At 40.3% G+C, this 27625-nt stretch overlaps 1 protein-coding gene across 2 annotated transcripts; it reads right to left on the reverse strand.

Annotated features, from left to right (window-relative positions):
* Positions 1–27473, reverse strand: psme4a (proteasome activator subunit 4a). 2 transcript variants are annotated; one of them, XM_038737096.1, is made up of 48 exons: positions 26803–27473; positions 25485–25625; positions 25194–25310; positions 23600–23656; positions 22052–22096; positions 20819–20968; positions 19969–20032; positions 19809–19883; positions 19311–19433; positions 19119–19211; positions 17633–17898; positions 17285–17471; positions 17089–17178; positions 16930–16994; positions 16171–16321; positions 15986–16084; positions 15813–15882; positions 15630–15697; positions 15192–15407; positions 14068–14225; positions 13154–13249; positions 12664–12719; positions 12500–12556; positions 12351–12406; positions 11819–11917; positions 11598–11660; positions 11425–11520; positions 11155–11286; positions 10815–11024; positions 9017–9153; positions 8707–8760; positions 8495–8624; positions 8331–8412; positions 8096–8249; positions 7933–8002; positions 7702–7827; positions 7454–7606; positions 6905–7009; positions 5998–6089; positions 5792–5923; positions 5251–5459; positions 5086–5171; positions 4856–4984; positions 3360–3515; positions 1830–1992; positions 1594–1727; positions 1266–1406; positions 1–1105 (listed from the first exon to the last, which is right to left on the reverse strand). In XM_038737096.1, the coding sequence occupies exons 1-47, from the start codon at positions 26997–26999 to the stop codon at positions 1272–1274; spliced, it is 5544 nt and encodes a 1847-aa protein (XP_038593024.1). In that variant the 5' UTR covers positions 27000–27473; the 3' UTR covers positions 1–1105; positions 1266–1271. The 2 variants fall into 2 exon arrangements, with proteins under 2 accessions (XP_038593024.1, XP_038593025.1); XM_038737097.1 differs by lacking the exon at positions 23600–23656.
* Between the last annotated feature and the right edge of the window lie 152 nt (positions 27474–27625).

Genomic DNA, 27625 nt, shown 5'->3' on the forward strand with positions numbered 1-27625 from the left:
TTAGGTTTTGTTACAAACAATTTATTGTCATCTCATTCAATAAGCAAACAGTACATCTAAAAAAAAAAAAGAAAATCACTGCAGTTTTGGCACTACACTATACATAAGTGAGGTACTAAATGATTCAATGCTGTGACTGATTTCAAGTCATCAGGGAAAAACATATGTAAAACAAAGGAATCTCACTTTTTTAGAAAAAGGTAAATGTAACTGAGGATAAGAGAGAAGAGGTCAAAATTATGGGCAGGTGGTTTGGTTATTTTCTTGCACCAACACACATTAAATAGTAATCAAACTGCTCAGGTCCTCACAGCAAACGCGTCACACAGCACAGCAGTGGGGAGCTTGCACTCTCCCTTTCTCTGCACGAGTAGATGAGAGTAGGCTCCATTGCTAAAAGCTCAGCCATCTACTTAATATCAGAAATACTTTCTATGAAAAAATTAAAACTTAAGCACTTCAAAAAAAAAAAAGTCAAATAAATAAATAAATATGTTTGTGCATATTTGCTATACCATGATACATACATACATGATGCATATAATCATATATAGACCAAACGGACACACAAACATTGTGTGTAGCAGGTGTAAGTCTAATCTTAAGAGACCATTGTTCAATAGTCAATTCTCTGTGGCTTGTAACAAACACTTCACTATTGGAAGATAGTAAAGAGTGTGTCCTACACTGGACATCATGTTGGCTCAGAGTTGATACTTGGGATAGAATCCTGAGAATGTGTTGGACACTAGCAGATGTCTTCAAGCATCCATCCCATAAACGCGCGCACACACACATACACCCGTGCACATGCACACAAACAAAGAAACAAACCAAAAAGAAAGGGAAAAAATAACTGTACAGTAATGTTACAAACTGCAGGTTATTCATCCCTGCTATGATTGATCCTTAAATATTAAGTATAGTAGAAATGTAAATGAGCTAAATACATAAATACACAACTTTTCAATCCTTCTCTGTGCTACAACTCAGTTTCTTTGTGTGCCACTCTTCTTCCAGGGTGATGCTGAGTCTTTCATTAGTCAAGAACTGGAGTGTCCTCCTCAATGCAGGCTGGTATCTGTAAATCTGATGATGTCCGAAACTGATACAAGTGAAACACAAACAAACATAACTGTAAACATGTGACTCACTGAGCTGTCGCTTTATCCCTATAAAATGATCCAAGTAATGAATGTTAATCAAGTTAAATGTCTTTTGGGGTGTACTTGTGAACAGATACAGAGATATTTATATTGCCTTACCAGGTTTTAGGCATAATAACAGGGTGAGACCAGTAAGTCAGTCAGGACCAGTAGCTGGTCATCTGTGAACTGCTGTTTATGTTGCTGCCAGTTGTCATGGTGAGTTCGTCGGAAGTTTGACAGAGTTTTCTTCACGGTCATCTGGAAGGACACAAAACAAAAACTATGGCTATTTTTTCAATTCTCATTCAATTATTTGCAACTCACCATATAATTGATAATGCACAGATGTAGTTGACAACAAGAGCTAGGACAGTGGGGAAAAAGTGAGGTTGAGAGGTAATCCCACTGCAACAATATAAGGTAATTAGCAGGGGATTACACATACTTCAATAGGTTGTGTGTCATTGAGGTGAGCACTCAGGTCCATTAACAGCTGGGGCATCCAGGTGGGCACATCATATGGGCTGGAGAGAATACAAGCGCTCAACCCAAGAACACCGGCATGGCGCCGCACCAGGTCTACCAAAACACAACAGGAGGGATTCCATTCAAATGACAGAACAGCATACAGACTGGGTAATCACATATTCTTGTCTGGTTAAATTTCAGTGAGTTCCTTACCAGCAGAGGGTATAGTGTCCACTATGGAGCCAAGCTCCCTCTTTCTTTTCTTAGGCAAGCAAGTCTTGCAGAGAGCCTCAAAATGTGCCTGCATGGGGGCGTCCATAGATAGGAAATTGCACTGAAGGAAGCCACTCAGCGTAGTGGCAGCCATTTCTCTTACCTAGAAAACAAAGGCAGAAAGAGGAGATGAGAAGATGAAGTTGTGTTGAAGTGTATGGTGTCATTAAAGTGTAGTATTAATTGCAACGCACATTATAATGGTCAAACTGAGTACATGGATTTAAAAGCTGATTAATCTGGAACTTGCTGCCAGTTATTACAGGGTACCCCCAGGATTCTCAAAGCTAAGACTTTTTAAGACCTTTTTATTACCACATAGGATGAAATTTAATGCCACATACTTGGAAAATCTATGAATTTTAAGCTTGAGAATATTATTATTTACGAAGTTACCTGAATTTAATAAAACATTTTATTATAATACATTCATATTTAATACATGATAGCTTTTTAGGGTGTTTATACTCTGATATCAAAATGAATCAAGGACGTCACTTTGTGTTGAAAGTGAGAGAGTGGTGGGGTCATAGGGGTTCAGATTAGGGGTGTGACGATACACATTTTAACACTATTTTGATCCTCCCCTAGAAAATTTTGAGCATTAAACACTTAATTTCCTGCAATCTAGAGACATTTTCTGCACCAATTAATGGCAGAATTGTCTTTATTTATAGAAAGTGAAACATAAAATTCCGGTGACAATTCAAAAAAGACATAATGCAGTAGTCAGCGTAACTTTTTTTGGACAATGCAAATTTGTTTCTTCTATATTTATACACACAGGATGACTGGGACAAACACGTTACAGCCTTCCTCTTGGGTGCATTGTTTAAGTTTTTTCATTTCTGTATTAAACTAACAGATTTTTTAAAAGGTAGATTCCTCATGAGTTAAGCTTGGTGTTTTCTGTGACATAGGTTTCTTAGTACTATAATAAAAGAAAAGGTAATTGTATGCATAAAATAATGTGTCTTGGCAAGTCAAATTCTGTGTGTATCTCTAATAAAGGTAATTCTGAAGAAAGGAGAGCAATGAAAGTGTCACAGTGCTAAGGCCTATAAATCAGGCTTAGCTTAAGAAGCCAAATAAAAATGGCTTCTTCTATCCATCCCCCACTTTTCCTTTGTCTCTACTCCATCCCTCTTCCTCTCATCCTCCTTTAATCTGAACGTTATCGCCATAGCAACAGATTACTGCAGCCTTTGGTTTCCATAGCAACAGCTAGAGCGCCAGAGGGAGGGTGGAGGGATGAAGAGCCAGGAGGAGAGTGCTGAATCACTACAGTGAAGCTGAAAGGCAGTGAGAGTGCCTGCTAGCATAAACAAGCATGTATTGGCCAATAGCTTGGCGACTGTTATATAATCGGACTGCGATGTTTGTTCATTTTCCAAACCATCTTCCAGTGACAGTTAAATCAGACTGACTACATGTCTCAGCTTTTACATTTTGAATGATTTTAAAACAGACCTCCAGCTGCTCGTCCTCCAGCAGTCGTATCACCAGTGCCTGGACATCATTCACCGCTTTCTGGTCACTCATGAAGGTGAACAGGTTGTAAAAAACCATAATCTGAAGGTATGTGAGCACCGTGTAGCGAGCGTGCCAGGAGCTGCTGCCAGCAATCTGTAACACACAACAACAAACCCCATCCTACATCAATAACATATTCTGAGCATTTGTTTCACAAGAGGAACAGGCCATGCCCAGGATGAGTACACCATTTACTATTTATTGTCATGGAGCTCCTCTTTTGGGGAATATAACCCATTTGATAGTGTATACATTTTCAAAATGAGTGCCAACAGTTAAATCAGAATGTGTGAACATGAAGAACCAATCTACAGAATACAACTGTTCAGTTTCTATTTATTAATGAGTGATGGTGCAAAGATAAGATGCTTGCCTTTGGTGTGGGAGACCTGGGTTTGATTCCCACTGTGAGACATCCACCATTGTGTCCCTGAGCAAGACACTTAACCCCTAGTTGCTCCAGAGGCGTGCGACCTCTGACATGTATAGCAATTGTAAGTCGCTTTGGATAAAAGCATCAGCAAAATGAATAAATGTAATGAATTGACATTGCATTTTATGTTAGCTATTTCTTTTCTTTTCAAGTTAAATTAATTATATTAATACTACCAGTTGTGCACCAGAAAATCACTGTAGAATTCCCCAGAATTTTGTCAGGTGTTTTTTAGGTTATCCAATTTATTCTCTGGGGAGAATTACATACTACTATAATAATACAATTGATGCATAAATCAGCAGATAATCATAACATTTATGATAAAACAATAAAAGTGAATGAAGACATAGAAACACTTCAGGAGAAAGCAATGGTTGAGCAGGCATTGTGATTGTAAAACCCTGACTTTTTCCACATAATACCTCTATGTGAAAGCAGGTTTTAATCACCACAAACATTATTATTATAAATTTTAAATATGCTTCGCACATTCCTCGGAATACTCTTCTCCCCACACACAGACACACAAGAGGCCTACACCTCAGGTAAACACACCGGCTTGACCCACCTCTCTCTGTCTCCGCCCCGCCTGTCTACTCCACTTTCTCCATCAGTAGTGCGTTTTATAAAGTCGCCTAAAAGACTCAGAACTTGCTTTTTCCACCCGCGATCCGTTATTACGGCAGCGGGTGATCCGCTTGTGAGCTTGTTAATGACGCAGTCTATCAAACAACCAAAACCAACATCTGCACCCTGTGTGTTCACTGCTGGTTTACCTGGTGTGCTTGTAAAATATCCACCGCGACTTGTAACGTCATAGCTACCAAGTTTTTTGAAGTCTGTGCGAGGTAACACATGCACATAAAATGACTGCAAAAATCTCATTAGGATGTTGTTCCCTTTCAGTATTTAATCTTTCTGTTTAAGTTATTAGATGTGAGGGTCTGTAAAAAAGGGCCTGTGTGATGCAGGTGAAAAGTGGTGTAAAAGAACTCGCCTTCTGCAGGGCACTGAGGACCATGGGGATCTGTTCTGTGTAGAGGAGTCCCTGAGACATCAGAGACAGGCAGGTCTTTGCATCCCTCTTCAGTTCATCGTAACTGTCGTCATTCTCAACTGGAGCAATCTGGAGCAGAGGACAAAGATAGATTAACGGGAAGTGGTGTTGAAATTGAAGTTGGTAGTGACAAAGCTCTAAGGCTATGAAAGAATGAGTGCGTATTTCACCTTAAAGAGCAGGGGAAGCAACCGTAGATGTTCCGGGACTGCCGTGGAGAAGGAGCGACCAGCACTTGCAATCAACCACTTCAGCACTGCAGACATTTGAAGATTACGTTAAAAGAATGATCCTCTGCTTTAGTTATGAGTTCAGAGTCATGATCCTCGACCCACCCGTTTTGAGCAGCTTGATGGCTTGCGTCCTCTCATCCTGCTCTCCCACCTCATTCTCCTCGATCACGTGGTTCTGGATCTCCTCATCACCCTCTGTTAGAGGCTTAAGCTGCAGCAGAATTCGCTCAGTGAAGTCCGAGATGCGCGGGGAGGTGGTCGGCTGAGTGTATGGCAAGTTGACATCTATCATGAAGATGTACGTGAGCACACTGGAAGGATACCAAATCAGAGAGAATAAGAAAAATAAAATACAGGGGGAGTTTTAAAAAGTGAAAAATGACAAATAGTCCATTGACATTCATTTAAGCTGATGATACACGGGGCAACATTTTGAGCAATGTTGCTGGGCAATCTTGCTAGTGGCAAGTTCGACTAGGTTTTGAACGGATAGCGGCGGTGCGGGGCGGGTGGCAGAGTGGTGGGGGAAGGGGATTACGGTAGTAATTTTTACTCATTACCATTAATGGCAACGTTACCCTGCACGATTGCCCTAAAAGTTGCGCCGTGTATCATCAGCTTAAGGGTGTGAAAAGGACCTCACCTGCCAATTCGTTCCCGTACATTCTTGTAGACCTGTGTGAGTTTGGGCTCCAGGTATTGTAGCAACCTGTGGAGGAGCTCTGGGACACGCCACTCCTGTTGAGCTAGGCCTCCCTGCAGCACATACAGACGGCTGGAAAGGAAAAAAAGAAGCACAATAACTCAGTCACATCAACATCTGCTTAAGGCAGCAACCTTTCTACTCACCAGGCATCAACAAAGGAACCCCCCTCCCCGTTGACTGGAGACTCCATTAGCAACTCAAACAGCCAGTGAAGCTTGCGCGGGTCTCTACTCTCCTGTACGAGACAAGAGTCATACGGAAGGAAGGATGAGTGACGCAAGTTTAACAAATGGAAACATTAAGACATTGGTGTTTCCCCTAATTATGACTGCCGCTACTAAAATTTCCCAAGATCATTAAACAATACACTACTAATGTTTTCACTTGCACACTGTGCCAGCATGGTAACACTCAACGCTTGGCTAGCTTCCTCTCCTCATTCTTCAAAGAACATCTACATGACAGGAGCGTAACTCCTGTAAGGAATTGGGAAGTGCGTAGCGAGTGTTTGATTGTCGGAGCGGCAGAAAGTGACAGTGAATGCGAGAGGAGGAAAATATTCTGTCAGTAAATGTATGTGTCAGTTTGTCAAGACAACAACAGTTCCCCGACTGCTGGAAAAGTGAAGCTGGTTAGCGCTAACAAACTATATATAATGATTATGAGGTCATGTTAACAGAGTTTCCCTGCCGTTATAAGGCTTAGGAGGTGAGGCCCTTAAACGGTTTGGGTGTTGTGCCATGAAGGTAAAATCACTGTGGACAGAGGATGGAACCTAAATAAATTTTCCAAAATCTAATGTTTATAGTTCCTAGACAAATTCTTTAGCAAATTTTGTCCTTATGCTTTCTGGTTGTTGTTTATTATTATCTGCTCTAGCTTTCCAACTATTTGTTCACATATATGGCAAAAATAATGGTCCCAAATGATGTGAAGTTGCACATTTGTCACTGGTAAAAGTAACATTTTCTTGCTTCACCTCCGCTACTACAACTCCATCCTAGGGGAAACACTGGACATGATGGATATAAATGGGGGGGGGAAGCTTACACAGGCTGTGGCAATGCAGGTGCCCCAGTCTGCATACGTTTCTATTGTGATGTTGGACAGAGCTGTACGGAGCAGTGGACACAACAGCTCCCAAAGGCTGTCAACCTGAAAGAGAACACAAATGTATGCACTGGTTTGTTCGCGTTGTAACATTTATGGTCTGCAAAGCACATTCAGAAGCCTATAAAATGATTCTACTATTCTGATAACATTTTCACATATATATAAAAAAAAAAAAAAAAATTATATATATATATATATATATATATGAAAAAGTCCTGAAAAAAGATTTTACTCAGCTTTGATCTATTTTAATTGCTTTGAACGTTTTGTGAAATTATCCTCTGTTTGGCATGTGTGTTGGCCATAAAAAATAGAACCACAATTAACTTCAATAAAACTTCATCAACTTTCAATAAGGAGCAAAAATCAGCCTTAAATTTAAAAGCCTAAAATTTATCATGATAATTATCGATATCGACTGATATGGCTTTTTTTTCGCAATGACATTTTTGGCCATGTCGACCAGCCCTAGTTTAACATCTGTACCTTTGAGTAGCTCCAGTGCTTGCAGCCTCTGATCAGCCCAGAGATGATCTCCGCAACACAGCGCTGCTTGCTCTCGTGGGTGTCGGCCACTAGGCGCTCCATGTGTGGCCGCAGCAGGGGAAGAAAGGCATCGCTGAAATTGCGGAACAATCCCTGGAAGAGCAGGAGAAGGGTAAAAAAAAAAAAATGTCTTTGCTAGCGGACTTTAGTTGTATTCTGCATTTAACACCACTCTCAGGGACTCTCACCTTGAACAAACAGAACCTGCGAGGGCTGAACTTGTCCTTGCCCTTACGCTCCTCGAGGGAGAGAAACTCGACAAACTGGTTGATGAATATTGGGTCTGAGAAATGGTCAAATATGATCTGCTCCCGCTGTTGGGAAGGGCATGAAAACTAATTTTACTAGATGCAGTTAACACTTCACAGTATTGAATGTTATATAATGTTTCATTTTTATCAGCATGATTGTGCACAAACCTCTGTCATTTCCTCTCTGGCCAGGTTCTGTTTGGGTTGCTCCTCCAGTGGCGCATACATCATCAGTTTTCTACAACAACAACAATAATAATGAGGCGGAGGTTAAATTAAAAACAAAATGAAAGCAAAAATACAAAAACGGGAAACACAGTAAAATGAGAACCTTGGCCAGCAGTAGTATCCCCAGTGAGTCTTTTCCACAAACACACAGCTATCCCAGTCGTGCTGTGTCTGTGGCAGTCTGCTGCTGTTATACTGGAGCCACTGGTTGTCTAGACGGTCCCCTGCCACAATAGCACTTAGGTTCTTCACGCCACCTACCAAAGAGAAGTGAGTTTTAGAAACTATAATTAGAATGAAAATGAGATACAAAAACATTTAATGTTTATGATGCTTACAAAGCTCAGAGGTGCTGACAGGGACTTTCTTATGTGGTCTCTTTATTTGTTTCATTATCCCTGCCACAGCTGATATCGCCACCTAATGGAGAAAATAAGACATTTCAAACAAGATGTCCACAGGAACGACCGGCACTACTAATGGTCTCATAATTATATCACACCTTGCGGACATAGAGGGAGTCATGGTTGAGGCTTTTGACAAAGAACGTAACAGCAGGTGGTGGGAGTTCGTGATCATCTCTCAGTAGCAATGACAGGAAGCCAATTGAAATGTGTTCGAACTTCCAAGGCCTGGAAGTGAAACAACTCATGTAGGTGACAGTAATAAAAGAATATAAATGTGATTTGATGAAGAAAATTTAAATGAACCTACATGTTCCTGTTGTTGATGCATTCCAGCAGATCACCAATGAGCTGTTTGTATTTCCTACAGAAATGTAGAACAATATCAGCTTTTGCACCTGTTATGTAACAAAACCTATCTTGCTCACAGATTTATATGCAGAGTAATAAGCACACTGTCTCAGCAGATGGGTTGTGTTTTATTCTGCGAGGCCAAAAGACCAAGATGTGAACTGGAGAGTCGAAGTTGAGCCATTTTATGCTGAAGTAGTTGTTTAAAAAGAGAGGAAGAGGCATATCCACTTGAGCTACAAGGTATTTGGTGTGGGGATGATACTTACTCGACAGACTCAGAGTTCTTGAGTTCCTGTCTCTTTAGACCATCTGCTGCTTCTTCCTCTGTAGGAACTGGCTCCTCAGGAACAGGATTTCCAGTAACCATAAGTTGTTTGGCAACAACACAGCACTCAGCAGGGATCTAAACGGAGAAGAAAAATAAAACATAACACTGGGTCATAGCTGAATGTGAAGCGAGTGTCAGCAACAAAATCTGTTAGATTGCATTTTTGTTTACTGGAATGTCCTAACCACGAACTACGCAGTGTTGAGATCACCAGGGAGCTTGGAATGTTTCTGTTAAGAAACCAGAAAATACTTACACAATAGAAACCAAGGGTGGAAATTAACTTTTTGGCTCACCTGCCAATGGGACTGAGATGAAAAAATCCACCGGCCAAACATATTATTTTACTGGCCAAAATAATAACTTGCCTTTTTATGTCGAATACAATCTTAAAGACGACACCAGATTGAAATTTGAAGCAAAATAAATGTATTGCTATAAAATGTACTTGCATGTTAATGACATAACATAACAGTTACAAGATGCTTATTAATCATTCAACTTAAATCTCATCACTGCTCACTCTTAATCATGCTTTATCATTCAACTTAAACCTCCTCATTAATTAATTTTATTTTATGCTCTGCTTCAGCCTCATTCGTCCCCCTGAACCCGTCTGCTTTTCATCTTCTTCTTGTTTTATTTGCGGGTGCTGTGAGCTGTTCTACATGCTGCCACTGGCTTTAACGGAGGGTAACGTAGCAAACATTACATTATCTTTACTCATTTAGCTGACGCTTTTATCCAAAGACAGAGGTCGCATGCCTCTGGAACTAGGGGTTAGAGCAACTAGGGGTTAAGTGTCTTGCTCAGGGACACATTGGGGGATTGAACCTGGGTCTCTCACACCAAAGGCATAGTCTTATCCATTGTGCCATCACCACCAGCGGGTATAAATAAACGGGAGATTTACGGGGAGATATTTCAAAAGGGGGATACCAGGAGAGAACGGTAAAATACGGGAGAAACACTCCAGGTACTCCAAGCACCACTTGACGGCTCCCGACCCCGACATCAATCCCCTAACGCCCACCCCCTTACGTATGCCAATCAGACACAAGTAACCTGAAATGAACATAAATAACAACCAATGAACACCCCTAATCCGTGTGTTACACGATTTTAGATCCCTTGGTACAGTGGGGACAAATTTAAGTGCGACACATGACAAAAACCAACGCTGTTAGGTACTGTCAAAAAGCTATTATTATGGCGATATCGTACCGAATAGTTTACCCGCGAATGTGGCAGGTAGCCTTCCAACATTTGGCCGGTGTTAATTTCCACCCCTGATAGAAACTACTTGCTATTGGCTTTGTTGTGCATAATCTTCAGTAAAGAAACATCTAAAGATCACAATGAATGTAGGAAGATGGCAAGTTTGCAACTTTTACCTGAAAGGTTACTTATCCAGTCAGATCATGAGCACACAGCTGATCGGTACAGGTATTGTTTACATGACATAGAAGTGCATATTTAACGGATAGTCGTAAGCTTGCATACAGTTAGGACACTTACTATTTGTATGGTTAAATATTATGGAATAAATATAAATTTCACCTCGTATTTTCAATAAAAAAAAAAAAGGAAATTATATGATAATGATGGTCACACAAAGCAAACCTACATTTTCAACATATCGGTAGTTGAGCTTCTACTATTATAGGTAGGCAGACATCTCAATTGCCTTTGTTTCTTTGATCCATTTGTGAAAGTGTTCTTAGTGTTTTTCTTACAGAGAAATCGATGCCGATGGTCTCATACTGCCGATGGATTTTGTCGGCAAGGTCATCGAAGAGTCGCACGATGGAGGGCTTCTCCAGGGACATGGCTGAGCTGAGGCCAGAGCGCACAATGGCGGGCCATGTCAGAGCAATGCAGTCCCAGTCATGCAAATTGGCCAGGCACACTCCACTGTGATTCCCCAGAAGACAGTACAAGGCACCCTGGAGACGTACAGAGAATGTTGGAGAAAATATGAACATTGAATTCTTGAAAATGTAAATCTTTGCTTAGTTTCCCTGAGTTTTTATGTTGTAGAGCACGACACAGACAGGCCAGAGAGGACTGTCATACTTTGAACTGCTGCTGTGTGACACTGCTGTTGTCCGGGATGAGGAACTCCAGAACATGGGGGATCAGGTCTCTGCAGCAGAAATTGTAGGTTCCAAGTGCTGAGAACAACACATTTTGAGCTCTGCTGCGTACCTAGAAGGTAATAAAAATTCTCAGTTACAGTATTAGTTCAGGTGTATTAAGAACTCTTTTTGATTTATGATGTGTAGCGGCTAAACTATGATTGCGTGGTAAAAAAAAGCTAATAAATGCCTTAACTGTGGAACTCACTTGACTGTAGGTGCTTGTGGAAAGCCTCAACAGATCTCTCATCAGCTCCTGGTGAATGCTCCTGTACTGACATCCTTCCACTGTCAGCTTTCGCAGCTGATAAAACGATTAAAAATTAGAAATGGTAAAACACAATGATTCTTGAAAAGGTATTTTCTCTTTTAACGACTTACCTCATGCTGGAGCATGACTCTGTCTATGAGCAGAGCTCTGATGTGCTGCTTTCTGCCATGAAGCTGCAAATACAACAGCAAGGCATTATAAACTTTGAGAAATGTTCATATCAGTATCACCAATGTATCTAATGTAAGCTTTTGAGGGACACGGTGCATGGCTTTAGCGATAACGATAGCATAAAAGTAACAAAAGCACAATAAAATGTCAGATTTCTCACTCTGTTTTCCATTGATTTCTTTACAAGGTTGAAGCTCTTCCAGCGGGAGTCAAACTCGTGTTTGTGAGAACCTTTGAAGTGCAACAGGTCGCTGATAATCTGAAAGGTATCACAGACAAATTTTTTTATTAGTGTTGGGCGATAGGATCAATACATCAGCTACTCTAATAGCAGATGTTCTGTCAATGTAGAGACAGTTCAAAAGAGCAAACGTGATTCAAATAAAGTGATAGCTTTTGCCTACACAATGTCGCACGCAGCAAATACTAACTTACAGACACTACTTCACTGTGGTTTTCCACCAAATACAAGTGTATGTTTTGTTTGAAGGATTTGTTTTCTAGTGTTATACAGCAGTTTTGTAGACATAAAATAAATACATCTGTAAATACTGGTTGAAGAGGCGGCAAAGTTCCAACAGGGAAATGCTGCTCTACAGCCCGAACCCTGATATTTGCTTATTATTCAACACAAACAAATTAAGTGTTCATTCTTACAAATAATTAAGGCTATTATGTTACTGCCTGCCAACCTTGATGATGGAAAAAAGAGACTTGGTGTCATCTTCAGAGTGCTCCAGGATGTAATCTGCAAGAAGAGAGGTACAGGGACTAAGATGTATCTGCAGAACAAAGAGAGATCACAAGCTGAAGACTAGAGTATAACTGAGTGAACACTTACGCAGCAGCTGTCTCATCACGGTACAGACAGCATCTCTGTAGTTCTCTCTGGATGCATCTGCAGGTAGAGATAATACTACAGTGTCAGATTATACTCCAAAAATTAGATCTACTGTGAGCCAAAACTTCTGTCATCCAATAGTTTTAAAATAGTGACTTATGTACCGTAGTCCATTCCTGTATAGAGGGTGGTCTCATCTAGATTCACCATGCTGGGCACCCTAGGAGGTAAAAAAAAAAAAAAAAAGCAGGTTCAAAGCCAACTTAAGTACTTTAGTCTGAAAAGTACTTTTGTAGAAATAAAAATGTGCTTCACAACATCTGTCCTATGTTAAGTTCAACATACAGTCAACCATAAGACTAAAACGAGTAACTCATACATTCAGTGAGGATTTCTCATTGTTTAATTAATAATTAGTCCAAATGTGCAAATTAAGTAGGCCTTCAATCCATGTATTTTAATGGAATGAGTCTTTTACTGAATACACTTTCTTATCAAATATGAAATCAACAGACCCCTTTTCCCCTCCCGTCAAAGAACTCAGCATATCCACTAACTATTTTCCTAAAGGAGACTAAAATTTGTTAACCAACAGTGTCTTTCTCTGGTTTTCTTGGTCAGGCCAGAGTTTAGTATGTGAATGCAACTGCTTACAGGTCAGGGATGGGCTCTCCTTTCAGTGGCGGCATCAGACCACCAGCTCCTAAGAGACAGTGCTGAACAATGGTCAGGCTCTGTAGGACATCATCTCTGAAAAACACCATAAATCAACACATATAATATACAGAGGTGGGAAAAATTAAAAAAGGATAAAAACTGAATAAAAGAGTGGAGAAGCACATCAAATGAAGATGCTTCCTGCACCAGGGCTCACTGAATGGTTTGGGGAGTATGAAAATGGTGTGAATAAAATGCTACTGCTTCTACTGTGCCTAACTGTATAAACTTAATGAGGAAACAATAAACAGGATGTCCTAACTTCTGAATTTAAACATGGCTATTTATTTTGGACATTGTGTTGTAACACACCACACAAAATAAAACCTCTCCCACTCCCCCTCCCAAACAAAGAAGAGATGAATCTCATTCAATTGTCCCTCCCGGCTCCCTTACAGTCAACATGGCGGCGAAGATAACAAAAACAGGGATTTATTCATCTCTCATCTTGCCTAATTTTACTGGATCACAACATAGCGGTTATGGAATTAATGTGCAGATGCTCCGGTTCAAGATGAGACCAAACCTCTCTATGGATATCAGTATTTAATCCATGACAAAGTCCAAAATGTGGCCTGCAACAGAGGGAAGGCCTTGTTTTTAGTGTAGCCATTCCCCAGAAATGCCTTTTACTATGTCATAGCACATATTGTAAAATGACTTGGCAAAGTGCACTGAATCTGATTCCATTCCTAAGACACTTCATGTTGGTTTTTGCTTTAATTTGTCACCCATCTGTCCAACGTATTTTAGACCTAAACTGAATAAACAAAAGTCTTCAGCTAGTGACTTCAGTAGAAATGTAATTTCTATGGGGAAAAAAGGTGAACACTCATGTTTCTCCTCCTTACCTGCTCATGTCCTGTTCTCCCTGTGCAAATCTCTGAAGGCGCTGAAGTTCAGGCTGGAGGATCAGATCCAGTAAATAAAAAGAAAAGGAGGTCTCCTCAACACTGGGCACATGCCACCGAATATCCAAATTCCACAGGTCCCCAGGCCGACCCCAGTCCTGCATGGAAAAATAACAATGAGCAAAGCTTATTCTTTTTAATGTACATTTTTAATACATGACTTAGTTTGGTGAAAATATCAGTATACATTAAACCCCATTTGATAAAAGTGAACAAATTTGTTTTTTGTGGCGCAACTCTGTATCAGCTATAAATGTGTAATCAGCAAAAAAGCACATGGACAAGCATTTTTAGCGTTTTGTGGAAATATACCCAATAGAAACTGACTATCTGCCAATGCAACTTTAGTCTCAAAATGCAAACTTGCCAGTCTCTCTGGTAAAAAAAAGCATTTCCCAGCACATTCACTAATAGTTACTGATTTAACTCATGCTTTACTTCATTGCAACTGACACAAATATTTGAGTGTTTGGGCCAAAGGTAACAGTAAAGTTGTGGCTATATATGCAGTACATCACTGCATTAAAAATAAATGAATATACGTACATGGCATTAATCAAAGACCACTTAAAGACTGACAACACTTTCCCACAGGCCTGCACTACTGCTGGCAACTGTGGTAACCACAAGCGAGACATCTCATTTCCCCTGTGGTGCAGGATCCAGTAATCCAGCTAAGGGAGCTACTATCCATGCCTCTACCAAGGAGACTTAATGGGATCAAAGTGCATGCTGTCTGCACTAACAGTCTAAAGAGAACCAGGTCACAGTGAGTGCCACAGATAGTCTCGACTGGCTCACCTGTTTCAAGGACATATGTCTGCAATTGAAAGTGTTTCGTTGTTTCTGAGAACACAATGTCTCACTCGTGTGGAGTTGGGGTGGGAAGCAGGATAAGAGGAAACATCACAGGAGTTTGGTCATGAAGTTTCTAAGCAAAGATTTCCCTGGCAGATTTGTGGGCCACATAAATAAATCAAGACTACTGTCGGTTACAAGTTAAAGAAAACTGAATACTGGGTTCGATTAAACTTCTGAAATGTACAACTAATGAACATCAGTACCTTGATGGGTAAGTAGTCGCTGATTGGTTGGTGGAAGCCTCCTGGCATGCTGCAGTACTCTGTGGGGTAGATGAGCACTGAGGAGCGAAGGATGTGGTGCAGCAGGTTGCAAGCTAGAGTGTAGCCCTGCTTACACTTGAGGTGGAGCGTCAACTGCAAAATCTGGACCAGGTCAGAACGATACGGCAGGATCTTGTCGCCATCCACCCGAGTCACCTGTGGTCCCCATGGCAACAAGGGAACAATACAGTTAAGGACAGAATTCTAGATAGGAGGTGTTGGTAAATACGGGAACTAAGGGGTTAAGTAATATTAAAAAGAGTACGGTCTAGAAATACTCTGTATGAAAAGTGCAGAGAGATCATTTCTGTTATGAATTGGCACTATATAAATAAACAAATTAAAGTTAGTTAGTTAGCCATGAATGGTCTAAATCACCTCAGACAGTAGCTGAAGATTCCACAAGAACTCCTTGTCAAGCTCCTCATCATTCAACACTTCCTCATCTGTTTGAAAAAGCAAAGTGTCAGGCAAATGACAATGACTCATGGAGGCAAACAAGTCATGCATTTGAAAACCTCTTCTCATGGAAATGCTTATTCCTGCACAGTGAGCACTTACTGACAGCGATTTGGTTTATGGCATTGCAGCAGTGTGGCACAAACACCTTCAGCGACTCCGCAGGGTGACACTAAAAAACAGAAGCACAGTGAGGATGAAGATGGTAAACTACTTACGCCACAAGAGGTGGATGCTTTGAGCCCGCAGGAAGAGTTTGCTCGGACAGGACTCACCTTGGTGGCAGCTCTGCACATGTCAGCCACCATTCTCCCAGCTACGCGTGTCTCAAAGATGTTGGTAGTTGCAAAGTTGAACACCTTTTCCAGAGCCACCTGTTAAAACAATGTGACAAAAGTGTTCATATGTACTGTAGACACACCTATATGTATATATAAATGAGAGACAAGTGAGTGTTAACCTTGAAGATGTCCAAGGAGCATTGTGTGAGGATGGTGCTAAAGGTGGAAGACAGGCCGAGCTCTACTAGACTCTCCAAATGAGTCATTTTCTCAGTTTCCGTTTCCTCACGAGTTTGTTCCAGAGTGCTGCTGTCTATCAGTGCAAAGCATCTGTGCAGATTTAAATAAAAATAATAAGTTAAAATGTTCAGATATTATTTCACTCAAATACTGAACAGTGAAAAACATTGTTTGTTATGAGACATGATCTACTTATACAATTCTCAACAATGCTGTGAAATCAATACATAAAATACAGGAATATTTTTCAATCAAATCACGTATCTGAACACACCAATAACTAATCTGAAAGCCACCAATTTGACTGGTATGAAGCTCTTCTGGCAAAAATGATCAAGTGTTTGGTTTCTCCCAGCATAAATCATTTCAAATAAACCAGTTTTACAAAGCAGTACTTTCACTGTATTTACTTATTATTTGACAAAAGAGGTTCTTTTCAGTTTCTTATGTTGATGTCAATCCACTAAACCACACAAAACATTGTGAATGACTAAAACAGAGAAGGTGACATCTACACAATATAATGTAAATCTTAATTTAGCCAATAATTCTTTGACCCGTATTTTACTGTAGACATGTGTTAATCAGTTGACCTAAAGTAAGCAGCATTATCACTGCTGTCACAGCTGAGTTACTAAAAGCAACTTCTGCTGATGAATGACATGTCTTTTGATGTTCTGCATCAAAACTCCACATACCTGTCCATGAACTGAAGCACAAAGTCTTCAAACTCAGCTGAGGCAGAGCACATCTCTCTTTCCACCTGAAAGTCAGAAAAATATGTGAAAAAGCTCTACATAAGAATTCATGTCATGCATTTAATTATGACAAGGGGAAGAAAAATAACAGTGACTGACCTCTGTCAAGTCCGTTCTTTCATGTAGGGCAGACGAGCAGTCCACCAAAGGCACAAGAGTCACAAACGTAGCAATAAATTGGAACGTGATCTGAAGGGACAGGAATGGTGTTTTTAATTTGAGAAGTTTAACATAAAAAAACCCCACCAAAAATACAGTAACAGTGGAGACAGACATGAATAACACTGGAGCGCACCATGCACTTGCTGAAGTCATTTGGGTCGACGCCTGGCAGAGCCCTCATGAGCAGGGGCAGCATGTGAGTGGGACCCTCAGGAAAGCGCTGCCCTCCTGACACTAGGCTCCGTGCCACACCAATCATGCAGCTCAGAGTGGCTGTCAGCTGGTGGGGCTCTGTTAGAGTCTCCAAAGCAGGGTATGTTCTATGGTAGAGACAGAGAACAGTTAGCCCTTTGTGTTCAGTTCAAAATGTGCCCTTGTCTATCTAAAGCGGAAAAGTAGCAGCAGTGCTCCAGATTCTTTGGAAGCAGAACTTGGGTCAAAGATTTTATCCTCGAGATTCTGTAGTTCAGTACAAACTTACCTCTCCAGTACAGGGGGAATGACCAACTCAGGCCTCATTAGAGCAAGGTTTTGCAGGGCCTGGGCTGCATCGAGACTGCCCGTCTTGCTGAACATGGCCAGCAGAACCGGCTGCATCATACTCTCCACAAAGTCCGTGATGTCCTCTTCTGTCAGCTTGTGGCTGTCTGGTATTGGGGTTAGCCACGTGGGCTTTCTGTAGCGCTCTCGGTGCAGCCGCCGTACCACACTGGCTGGGAGACGTTGGAGCAGCTTCATGAGCTTCATCTGGATGTGAGGACAGGGGGATAGAAAGACAGATACATGACAAAGGGGTGAGTGTGCCTCCATGTAGTCTGGACAAATGGAGAGGGTGTTGTACAAAGCATCTGGAGACACAGATGACATAATGGACATACAAACCAATGGTGTGAACACAGCTTTGCCTATTTGGCTGGTATTCATGTGTACGGCTTATTTTATCTTGCTCTTATTTTATTTCTGTGATTTTTCACTTTAAATAAAACTTGGTTGATTGATGTGTAAATTATGGGATCACTTTATTTCGGACAAATCACTTGAGCTTCATGCAAAGAAGAACGCTCATTCTGACACACAGTGACATGAGCTTTCCTTCAGTGAGTGGCTAAGCTGAGGCTCTGAAAAGACATGAATGTTCTTGTTTAGCCATGACACATCATGGCCTGACTCCAGTAGTACTTACTTGATTGCAAAACACAGTTTACATGTAATAAAACTACAGCTAAGTGGATGGACATGTCACGTGTATCCAAGCATCAACATAGAATACACACAAACCCATCCCCCTGCTAAAAATAAAGGTTGGTGTATGGGGAACATGATGTTGCCTGTGGCGCGTCAAATCCAGTTGAGGGGGATCCTCAAAACAGAAAGGCATGTAGCCCTGTGCCCAGTGACATTTAATAGCACTGCAACTGTATCACTCACATGTTCTCTCGTTATTTCTGAAGTCAATACTGACGTGAAAATCAAGCCAACGAGATTCAGGAAGCTTCCTAGATGATAGATACGTAGATGAAAGAATGTCTACACCCTCTTTCATTTTAAATGCTGCTGCAGTGCACCCTGGTACGCTGTGTTAACATGACGCTGGCATTACAGATGCATATCTAAACTCACTCGAAGTATGAAAACAAGCGTGAGTGATGTTGTTGTGTTGTGTGCTTAGGCTGCCACCACTGTCAATCAAATCTAATCTAACCACAATAATTATAATAGTTTAGAATTTTTAAAAAACGATACTTTATATTTGATTGTTGTTTATTTAGTCATGAATATTTAATGCTAAGGAGAAAATGATAAAGATTTGGAAACAAACTATTCATCACCGACTGACCCTATTGGGTCACTAAAAGCTTGTTAATGCTGGACTGTCAGTTAATGAATTTCTAATGAACTGTTTAATGAAGCAGCCCAAATTCTTTAGGGTTTCTTTAGTCATCCAAATCAAGTAAGAAGTGACTCACCAACCAACGGCCATGGTTTGATGGGTGAAAGAAGGATGTAATACTGTTGAAAAGGCCGCTGAGCTGTGCTTGAGCTTGCTTGCTAGGTCCTCCCTGAAATTGAAACAGCAAGGGTCACTGTGACAATGACTTTCATACTATTCGCCAAAGCAATTATTCACCAAACACATTATTTATATACAACAAACTAACCAGGAGGGACGAGACCCAAAGCACCACATGGCTGATATCGTAGGCGTTGGTGACATATCGTGGTACAATCATCTGACTGGTTCCCACAGGGAGGTTCAAACTCCTCAGAATTCTTGTGAAAATCTAAAATGTGAAAAACAAAACAATTAGGGTCTAATATTCCGTGTCTGATTATTTTGAACTGGACCTATTTGATGTAAAACTGGTTAAAAGTTTATGTTTTATGTTCAGTAACCCATACTGGTGTCAAAAAGTATGGATCAAAACTGTTCACTCAGTTGAAGAGCAAACATGATGCAAGTCACTTCCCATCGGTGACCGAGAGCAAAATCAACAAGGAAACTTGATAGGTTGTTTCTCTGACAGCAGCAGTGGCCATGAAATACACAGTACGAGCCAAAATCTCAGAAGGTCAGGCCCCACATGGGAGCATGTGCCACAAATGTCAAAAACAAACAAGTACTAAATAGCGGTGGAAATAAAACAAGGCCAACAAACCTTAGGGATGTAAGGGTCCCAATCAATGTAGCCAATGTTATCATTGGCCAAGCGAGCGAAGAGATTGACCAGATGCTGCAAAGATGTAGGACAACATGTTACACTGGGAAGACAGAAACAAGGACTGATGTACATTCAGCAAACAAATCAATCTACTCACCACTTCCCAGCTTGGAAGATTTTGTACAGACATCCATAAGCTGATCAACTCATCGAACCACAACCTGTCAGTCAAACAAATGGTTACAAAAGCAGAGGCCATTTATATGATAAAGTTTCCTAAAACAAATTAATGAGCAATTAATATTTACTTAAGTTTGAAAAGCAGCAGTTCTTTCTTCCCCTATAGCTAGTAAGTTCTTTCCAGAAACGCCTACATTTTTCAAGGTTTCATGTCTATTCTAACTTAAAGTGCTGAACAATTTTGGCCCAGCATTTCTGCTGCTCATGAGCTCTGAAATGGACATTCACAATCATGATCCTGGAAAAACTGCCGTGTTCCCCTGGTGTAATTGTATGTTTCAGAAGGACAGACAGCAGCCATAAAGGGATGCATCTGGTCAGCACTCTGCAACATTGTTAAGGCATTAGGTAGGCGGCGACATTGAACAGATTTTCTACCAGTATTTAAGGGGCCTAATAAATTACTAAACACATCTCTACACCATGGTGTAACGATGTGGGAGGAATAGAAAGCCAGACAATATGGTTACGAATACTGTTGCTTTTTTATGAATTAAATGTCTCACTATGCGATACGCCCTCTCACATAGTCACAGAGGAACCCATTTCAATATGCCAGTCCTGAGTGGCTGGCAGTCACCACGTCTGGGCCCTCTGCCTTTATATATGGCTGACACAGCATTGCACATCCTTCATTCATCTCTTCTCGCTTCAGAAGCCAAGCTATTCTATGACCGGATCTAAGGGCTAACTAGCAAAACTGCCTTCAGTCAGGAGCAATATCTTGGATCGCAACCATACGTAAAAGGGGACGAGATGTTTCTTACTTGAACCCCTTGTGGTGCAGCTCTGGAGGCAGAGTCGTGGGAAGAAAGAGCTCAAAGTAGCTGATTGCTCTCTGCATGGTGACATCAAAAGGACAGAGGAGTGGTCTCCACTCATCTAGCATCTCCTGAGTAGCAGACTCGGAAAAGTATCTGTATGAAACAGAGAGAGAACAACAATTAGACATAATATTATGCTTTGGATGAAAGCGTCAGCTAAATGAATAAATATAAATGTATATGGACATTCAAAACATTGCAACCAGCAGAGCAGCTTAAAGGGTGCTACACAGACGGACAAGCCTCTTACAAATCACATCCTCAGACACCTGAACACTTGGGTCAATCAGATGCCAGAGACTGACAACCAGAATGTCACACTTTCAGAAAAACCTAGGAGGCTAACATTCATGTAAATATAAGATAAGACCTTACATCATAGCTTCAAAGCAATAGCATACAAGTGTGAATCATCTGGTCTTCATTTTGAGTTCCCATTCATCGTTGACATTATAAACAGGAGCCTGAAATAAACATGAACCAGCAGCTACTGCAATGTTGGAGCGCGATGTTCCACAAACGGGAGATTACAAGTCATACACCTGGAACATTTTTAGCTAGTAGGGTAAATCCTGTGGTTCCACAGGGCTCATAGTCCCAAAGCGGGATTTTCATGGTTCATTATGTGCTCGTGTATACCCTGCAGGTTATTTTGAGGTCACCTAGCCTCCTCAGCAATTCCACATCCACTGGAGGCCTTGGAAATAAAAAACCCACATTACTTTGAACCTAGGCTACTTCACTCTGCCCCACTGCTGATCCAGTGTCACAGCAGCTGACCACAAATCACTCTACCTTCTCACACGGGAACAGGAAACTCTCACACAAGACAGAATTAGATGAGATAATAGGATTAACTGCCTAAGTGCAAACTGAGGGTCGAGTCCGAGTGCTTGCCTAAGATAATCTGCACAGAACTAAGGTGAAGGACCTGCTGGTGACCTCTGGAATTATTAAGCAATTTAGTGACACTGAAATTCTTCACCCACTACAGCATCCAAAATATCACCAACATTTAGGGGCATTCTTTCCTATCTGCTCCGCTTTACATGATGAGTAATTTTCAATCTCTCTCTTCCAATTATAAAAGAAATATTCTTGTAAAGTTACTAGAATCAATATAAATGACAAAAAGGTATCTTCACAAACACATAAATGGTATTAAGATGTACTTACGGTCTGCAGCTTTTCACAAGTGTTTTCAGCACATTTTCCACAGAGCTGTAAAAAACAAAATAAAAGAGGAATGTCATGGCATATCACAACATACACTTAAACACTGATGTTAGAGTTAAACAATCTTCACACCAACGCAACTTGACTTTGCATGCACACAGAAACGTCTTTACACACCTGACTGGTGTACAGTGAACGCGAAAAACTTAAGGGGCCCTTGTGTAGCGAAAAAATTGAAAAATGAAGCATCATGAACAGACTGTAATCACTTCACTGAAAATAAACATAGTAACTGTTGCCAATAGTGGTTGACCTTATTGACTTCTTGCTAATATACAGATTTATAGGTTAATAGTTACATTAACTGTGGTTTTGGATTTACAACTAATAACAAAATGTATTTGCACATCACAAACATGATTATCTTCACATACAGACGGCAAACACAGGACTGTGGTCACATAACAGTGATCGGTAACAGGACCGATATAACCACAGTTTCTGAGCTCCCCGCCCACAATCCCACCGATCTGATCACATGCAAGCTCAAGCCATGCCTTGTTGGAAATGCCTCGCCAATCCCACCCAACAACTGGTCATTTATCTCCACATCATTCAGGTATTTCTGTAGCAGACATACTCCACATTTAATACTCTGACAATAGCTGAAATATGGGTGACACTCTGCAAGCCAAACTGCAACTATCTAAGTGCATGGGTCCAGCCCATTGTCTAGCACCGTAAGCCCACAACACAAAGCCCACAGAACAGGGTCAAACTCATGCAGTGCGATTCCAACAACAACGACCACTCAAACTGAGTGTCCCGTTAGAAAGCGATCAGAAACTCAGGGAGAAGGAACCCCAGACTGCACTACATGACTGTATCTGAGTTGAACACATTCCACGAGGGGAGAAAACGTGACAGGAGCTTGCACTCCTCCATGACTCCTGAAAATGCTGCATAGTAATACATGTATGGCTAACTTTAAGGCAAGCTAAGAGGAGGGATGTGTAACAGCAAAAACTCCCCTGACCATGGGCCACATATAAATAATTGTTGAGAGATTATTAATCTAAATACTACTATCACTGCTAAACTTACAGAGTAAAACACGTTATATAATGTATAATAAAAGACAAGCTCCATTACTTCCTAATTTAGTCATCAATTTGTTACTATATTGCTGCCACATAATCCACTATAGATGAAATACTGAGAAACACTATATGACAAATGGGAAGAAATCCCAGGAAAAAAATATTAAAGAAACTACACAGTCTATTATCACTCTCTCATAGTTGATATGGGGGACAGGAGAGGGGTTTTAAAAAACAAAAAAACAAACAAAAAAAAACTTTTAGTTGCAGTGCGACAGTCTCCAATATGAGTGAAATGTTAACATTGATTGAGTCTTGTTTTTTTTTTTCTGTCACAAGCTGCATATGGGGTGTCCAGTTTGTTGTTTTCACATGCAATGTATAAAAAAAAAAAGGTGCCTCAAACGATGAATTCAAAGTAAAACACAAAGAGAAGTATTGTCCTTACCACCTCTGAACCAATTTTATCATTATGAGTTTAGAGGATGAGCGTGGCCGTGGAGAACTGAATGTGAAAGGAGACAAAGGCATAAAGAACACATTCAGCACACGACAAAGTGCCAATTACTCAAAATATGAACATACTATGCATCAACTTATACAATTTAATTTGTAATTAGGGTATCGTGTTTTGTGTGCATTAGTATAGTTCTGAAAGAGGTGAGCTGGCAATCAGCCAAAGCAGCTTGCTTTGATCAGCTGTAACGTAAAAAGAGAAGTGCTACTGTAGGCAAGGCGTTTGTGTGACAATACAATGTTCCCATAGCACCATAAAAGAGCACCTCGCACTGCTTGCTAAGAACTTCATAGGGAATTTCTAAGGGTGTTGCAAAGGGTACACCGAAATTTTAAGGGTAACTATGGTATAACATGGAATAAGAGTGAGTTTGTTTGTATTATTGTGTGACTTTGGTGTTTAACTTTTTAAAATTCCAAAGTCACACAATATCACAAACAAACTCATAGATTGCGGCAGTGGTAGACCATTGAGGTAACATTACTGGGTTTTTCTTTCTTATCAATGGAGTTTGTTAGCTTTGACAAGAACAATATAGCGACTGTTTCTGGTTAAACAAAAAGGACATCTCTCTTTAAAAAAAAAAAGGTCTATTTCTGTATCGATCCTTTCCACAATGTTTTCAGACACTTATAATAACAATATGAGCCTGTCAGTTGCAAAGACAAGTACTTTAGTGGACGTACTTTGACATGGCGCATTTGCCCCCAAGGATTAAGTTGCAGCCCTGTCTCGCTGCTGCCATTTAAAAAAAAAAAATCCAGGTTGAAAATACAATAGTCATCCTTTAAACTTCCCACCAAAACTGTGCTAAGTGTAAAGGTCATAAAAAGTATAGTTAGTAAAAAATGCTTTCCATATTTTCTTCAAAAACTGGTCCAATCACACAAATACAATTAGATTTTATTCAAACTACTGAAACCCATAACCCAAGACTAGACTCTCAAAATATTAGTAGCTATTCAGTTAAATGTTTAAAGTCATTTGAAAACAACTTGGGACACGGTTTTGCTTTGAATGAAAAGGCATCTAACCCAAAAATGGATGGGCCTTTGTGTAATACTTTAATGGACAATAAGGGAATGGTCAACAGTGTATAGGTTATCTGTGTCAGCCCAACAAGGTAGTAATCCATGTTAATGCTCAGTTCCAAGATTAAATACATCTTACCCACTATGACATTTCATTTTCAGTGATTTCAGTCATACTCATATCAAAATTTTGTTTTTTTCATCAAGGGGAATAATGTCACTTAATATGTTCTGTTTTTCTTGTGGGAAAGTACATTGATACTAAAATGTTTGTTCTGTTCTGTACAGTATTTTTCTTCAATAATTAATTTTACTATCTGGTCAAAATCTGAGAAAGACAAGGAATTTGCAGGGGCAAAATAGAATGTTACCACCAAAATTTAGTGAATGTTCCCTTTTCATGGGACATCAATAGTATTTCCAAAATTCTATGGCTTAGCATGCTTTAAAATAATTAAGAATCGTAACAGCAACAGTAAAGAACATAGGCATACTTGGGAAACCAGTTGAGGCCCAGATGCTCTGTTTTGGAGAAAAGAATCCTGTCATGCAGCTCGTAAAGTGGTCTCCAGCGCAACTCAAGGTCATCCCTTGACAGTAGCTCCCTTTTCCTGTTAGATGAATTAGACATACAGATAGATTAGAATAAACACAGATCCTAGTTCTGTATACACACTTACCCTATGGAAAACAAAAAAACCTCTTAAAAATTTCAAGTGTGAAATAATTGCATGTTTAACACATGTACAGATGAGCTGAGTAAAATAGATGGGGCCCGTTCTTACTTCAGAAGGTTGATAAGAAGCCGAGCAAGGCCCTGCATCATGCTGATTTCCAGTTTGGGAATTGTCACTAGCTCGTAGAGCAACTTGATGAACAGCACATGGTCTTCTTTGCTGAACTTCCGGCCATACAGTCTCATGTACCTAAATAAGAAGTAGAGATTTAGAGATAATAAAACATGCATAATAAATGGTCAGGCCCCCTGTGAGCACTATGAACAAGTTGCTCATGTTCTCTCATGTGTTAAAAAATATAAAAAGGAATATTATAACAGTTATTTTAACTATATAACATATAATGATAATATTATTTTTAAAATAACACAACTAAAGCTGAATAAGCTTTGTTGAGGCCTTTCAAACTGACCATTACAAAAGTTTAATGGCCAAAAGTTTGTATTTATTAAAATGCTGAAATACCAGTGAACAGAATCTGGGTCAACCCCACAATAAACTTTCCATCTCTCTGAGCCGGCAGTGACTCACTCTTGGACAGAGCAATATGCCAGCATTGGGGACTGAAACGGATTAAAGACAGCAATCCAGTACAACAACATGAAACAGCACTCCAAGTAATCCACTGTTATATTGACTTTTTTTTGCTGGTGCATTGTGCCTCATTAGTAAATAACTGAAAGATACTGTTTATAGTAAAGTTCTAATGAACAAGTGTGACTTATCTATGGGTGGTAAACCTTCAACAAGTAGATACCAAAACCAGGAGAAATACTGCAAATACGATTTCCACTACAAGCATGACACTGCATATCAAAGAGTCCCTTGAGCAACATCCCGGGAAACAAGTCAATAAAATTACAACATGTTATTTCTATTTTGAGATTTGTGGTGAGTGGTCAACTGTCTCGCTGCTTCAAAAAGAAAATGACAAAGCCGGAGCATAAGCAAAACAGTAATGACAATGACCCCCCATTTATAGAATCCATAGACAGTACATAATAAAATACACTGGGCAGTTTGTAGTTTATATGTATAAATACCTAGCTTAGCTAACAATAAGTAATACATAAAAACACACCAGGCTATTAAGCAATACAGGCTTTCACCACCTTAAGATAACGGTAGAATTTCTGAGCCAGCCATTGACCGGTGTGTGTTAGTTACAGTTACAACATGAGCAAACAGTTAAGTTAGCTTAGTAAACAGTATTATATATTCGATGTCGCTCTACAGGCAAGTCGTACATAAAAAAATACTGCATAATGTTAAGCTAAAGTGTGCTTACTTCTAGGCTCGAGATTTTAAATATTATGAAATGAGCAACAACTGACACCAAAGATGAGTGTTAACCACCGTCACTTACGTGGAAAGTTTCCTTGTCCAAAACAGCACACCGGGCCATATCTCTCTAAGCTGAACAGCTCGGCACAAGTTTCCTTTTATTTTACTCAAAATATCATTGGATTCATCATCTAGCCTGTCCGCGTACGGCAGAAGTTTGTTGTATACGATGTCTTTTTGAGGAACAAATCCCAATGTGTCAGACTGTACCTTTTTCATTTTACAAAATTCCTACAGGCTAGCTTCACCCTGCTAGCAAATCTGACTTTCTTTAACTTCAGTCTGGTTCCCAGTGGACGTTAATGTGCTACCTGGCTACTATAACGGCTAGCAACTCCCCAGCTAGCTACCCTCTCTGATGAATCGTTAGGTTGTTATGGCCCACACAGTGACCAAGTTATGATATTCACAAGTTGATTACACACTAGCTAACGTTAGCCATCTCGCTTAAGTTTAGTTAGATTCCGTTACCAGGAAACATTAACATTAACATCGTCATCATCAAAATATTAAGGCTAACGAAAAACACGAGTTTGTCCAGAGAACGTGTTGGCACTCGAATTGCCCTCTTTCGGCTAACGTAACTTAATCCTAAAAACCTGACAACCAGCTAGCGGTCTTGCTAAAGTTAGCTCTCTACTACAAAAGCACAGTCATAACCCAAGGACTGTCAGCGTCGACTGATTCATCCAACTACGGCAAAGCAAACGGCAGACGACACCCAGCTACACAACACGTCCGTCATATCCGCTAGCTACTGGGAGAACTACACTTCCCAGAATTCCCCTCTCCATTCATGCTTTTTATAAATGTTTATCCTTTGGCCGCTCAAACAGGATGCCTTG

Source organism: Micropterus salmoides, unplaced genomic scaffold, assembly GCF_014851395.1.
Source record: "Micropterus salmoides isolate LMB-PRFRI ecotype aquatic unplaced genomic scaffold, ASM1485139v1 Ms_hic_scaffold_22, whole genome shotgun sequence".
NCBI classification, from domain to species: Eukaryota; Metazoa; Chordata; class Actinopteri; order Centrarchiformes; family Centrarchidae; genus Micropterus; species Micropterus salmoides.

Excerpts from the sequence above, each read along its gene's own strand:
- psme4a (XM_038737096.1), bottom strand. The coding sequence starts at position 26,999 with ATGAAAAAGGTACAGTCTGACACATTGGGATTTGTTCCTCAAAAAGAC. Across the intron at positions 8,761-9,016 it reads AAGAACTCTGAGTCTGTCGA|GAAATACAAACAGCTCATTG; the intron begins GTAAGTATCATC and ends ACATTTCTGTAG. Across the intron at positions 8,250-8,330 it reads TGTCAGCACCTCTGAGCTTT|GTGGCGTGAAGAACCTAAGT; the intron begins GTAAGCATCATA and ends TCTCTTTGGTAG.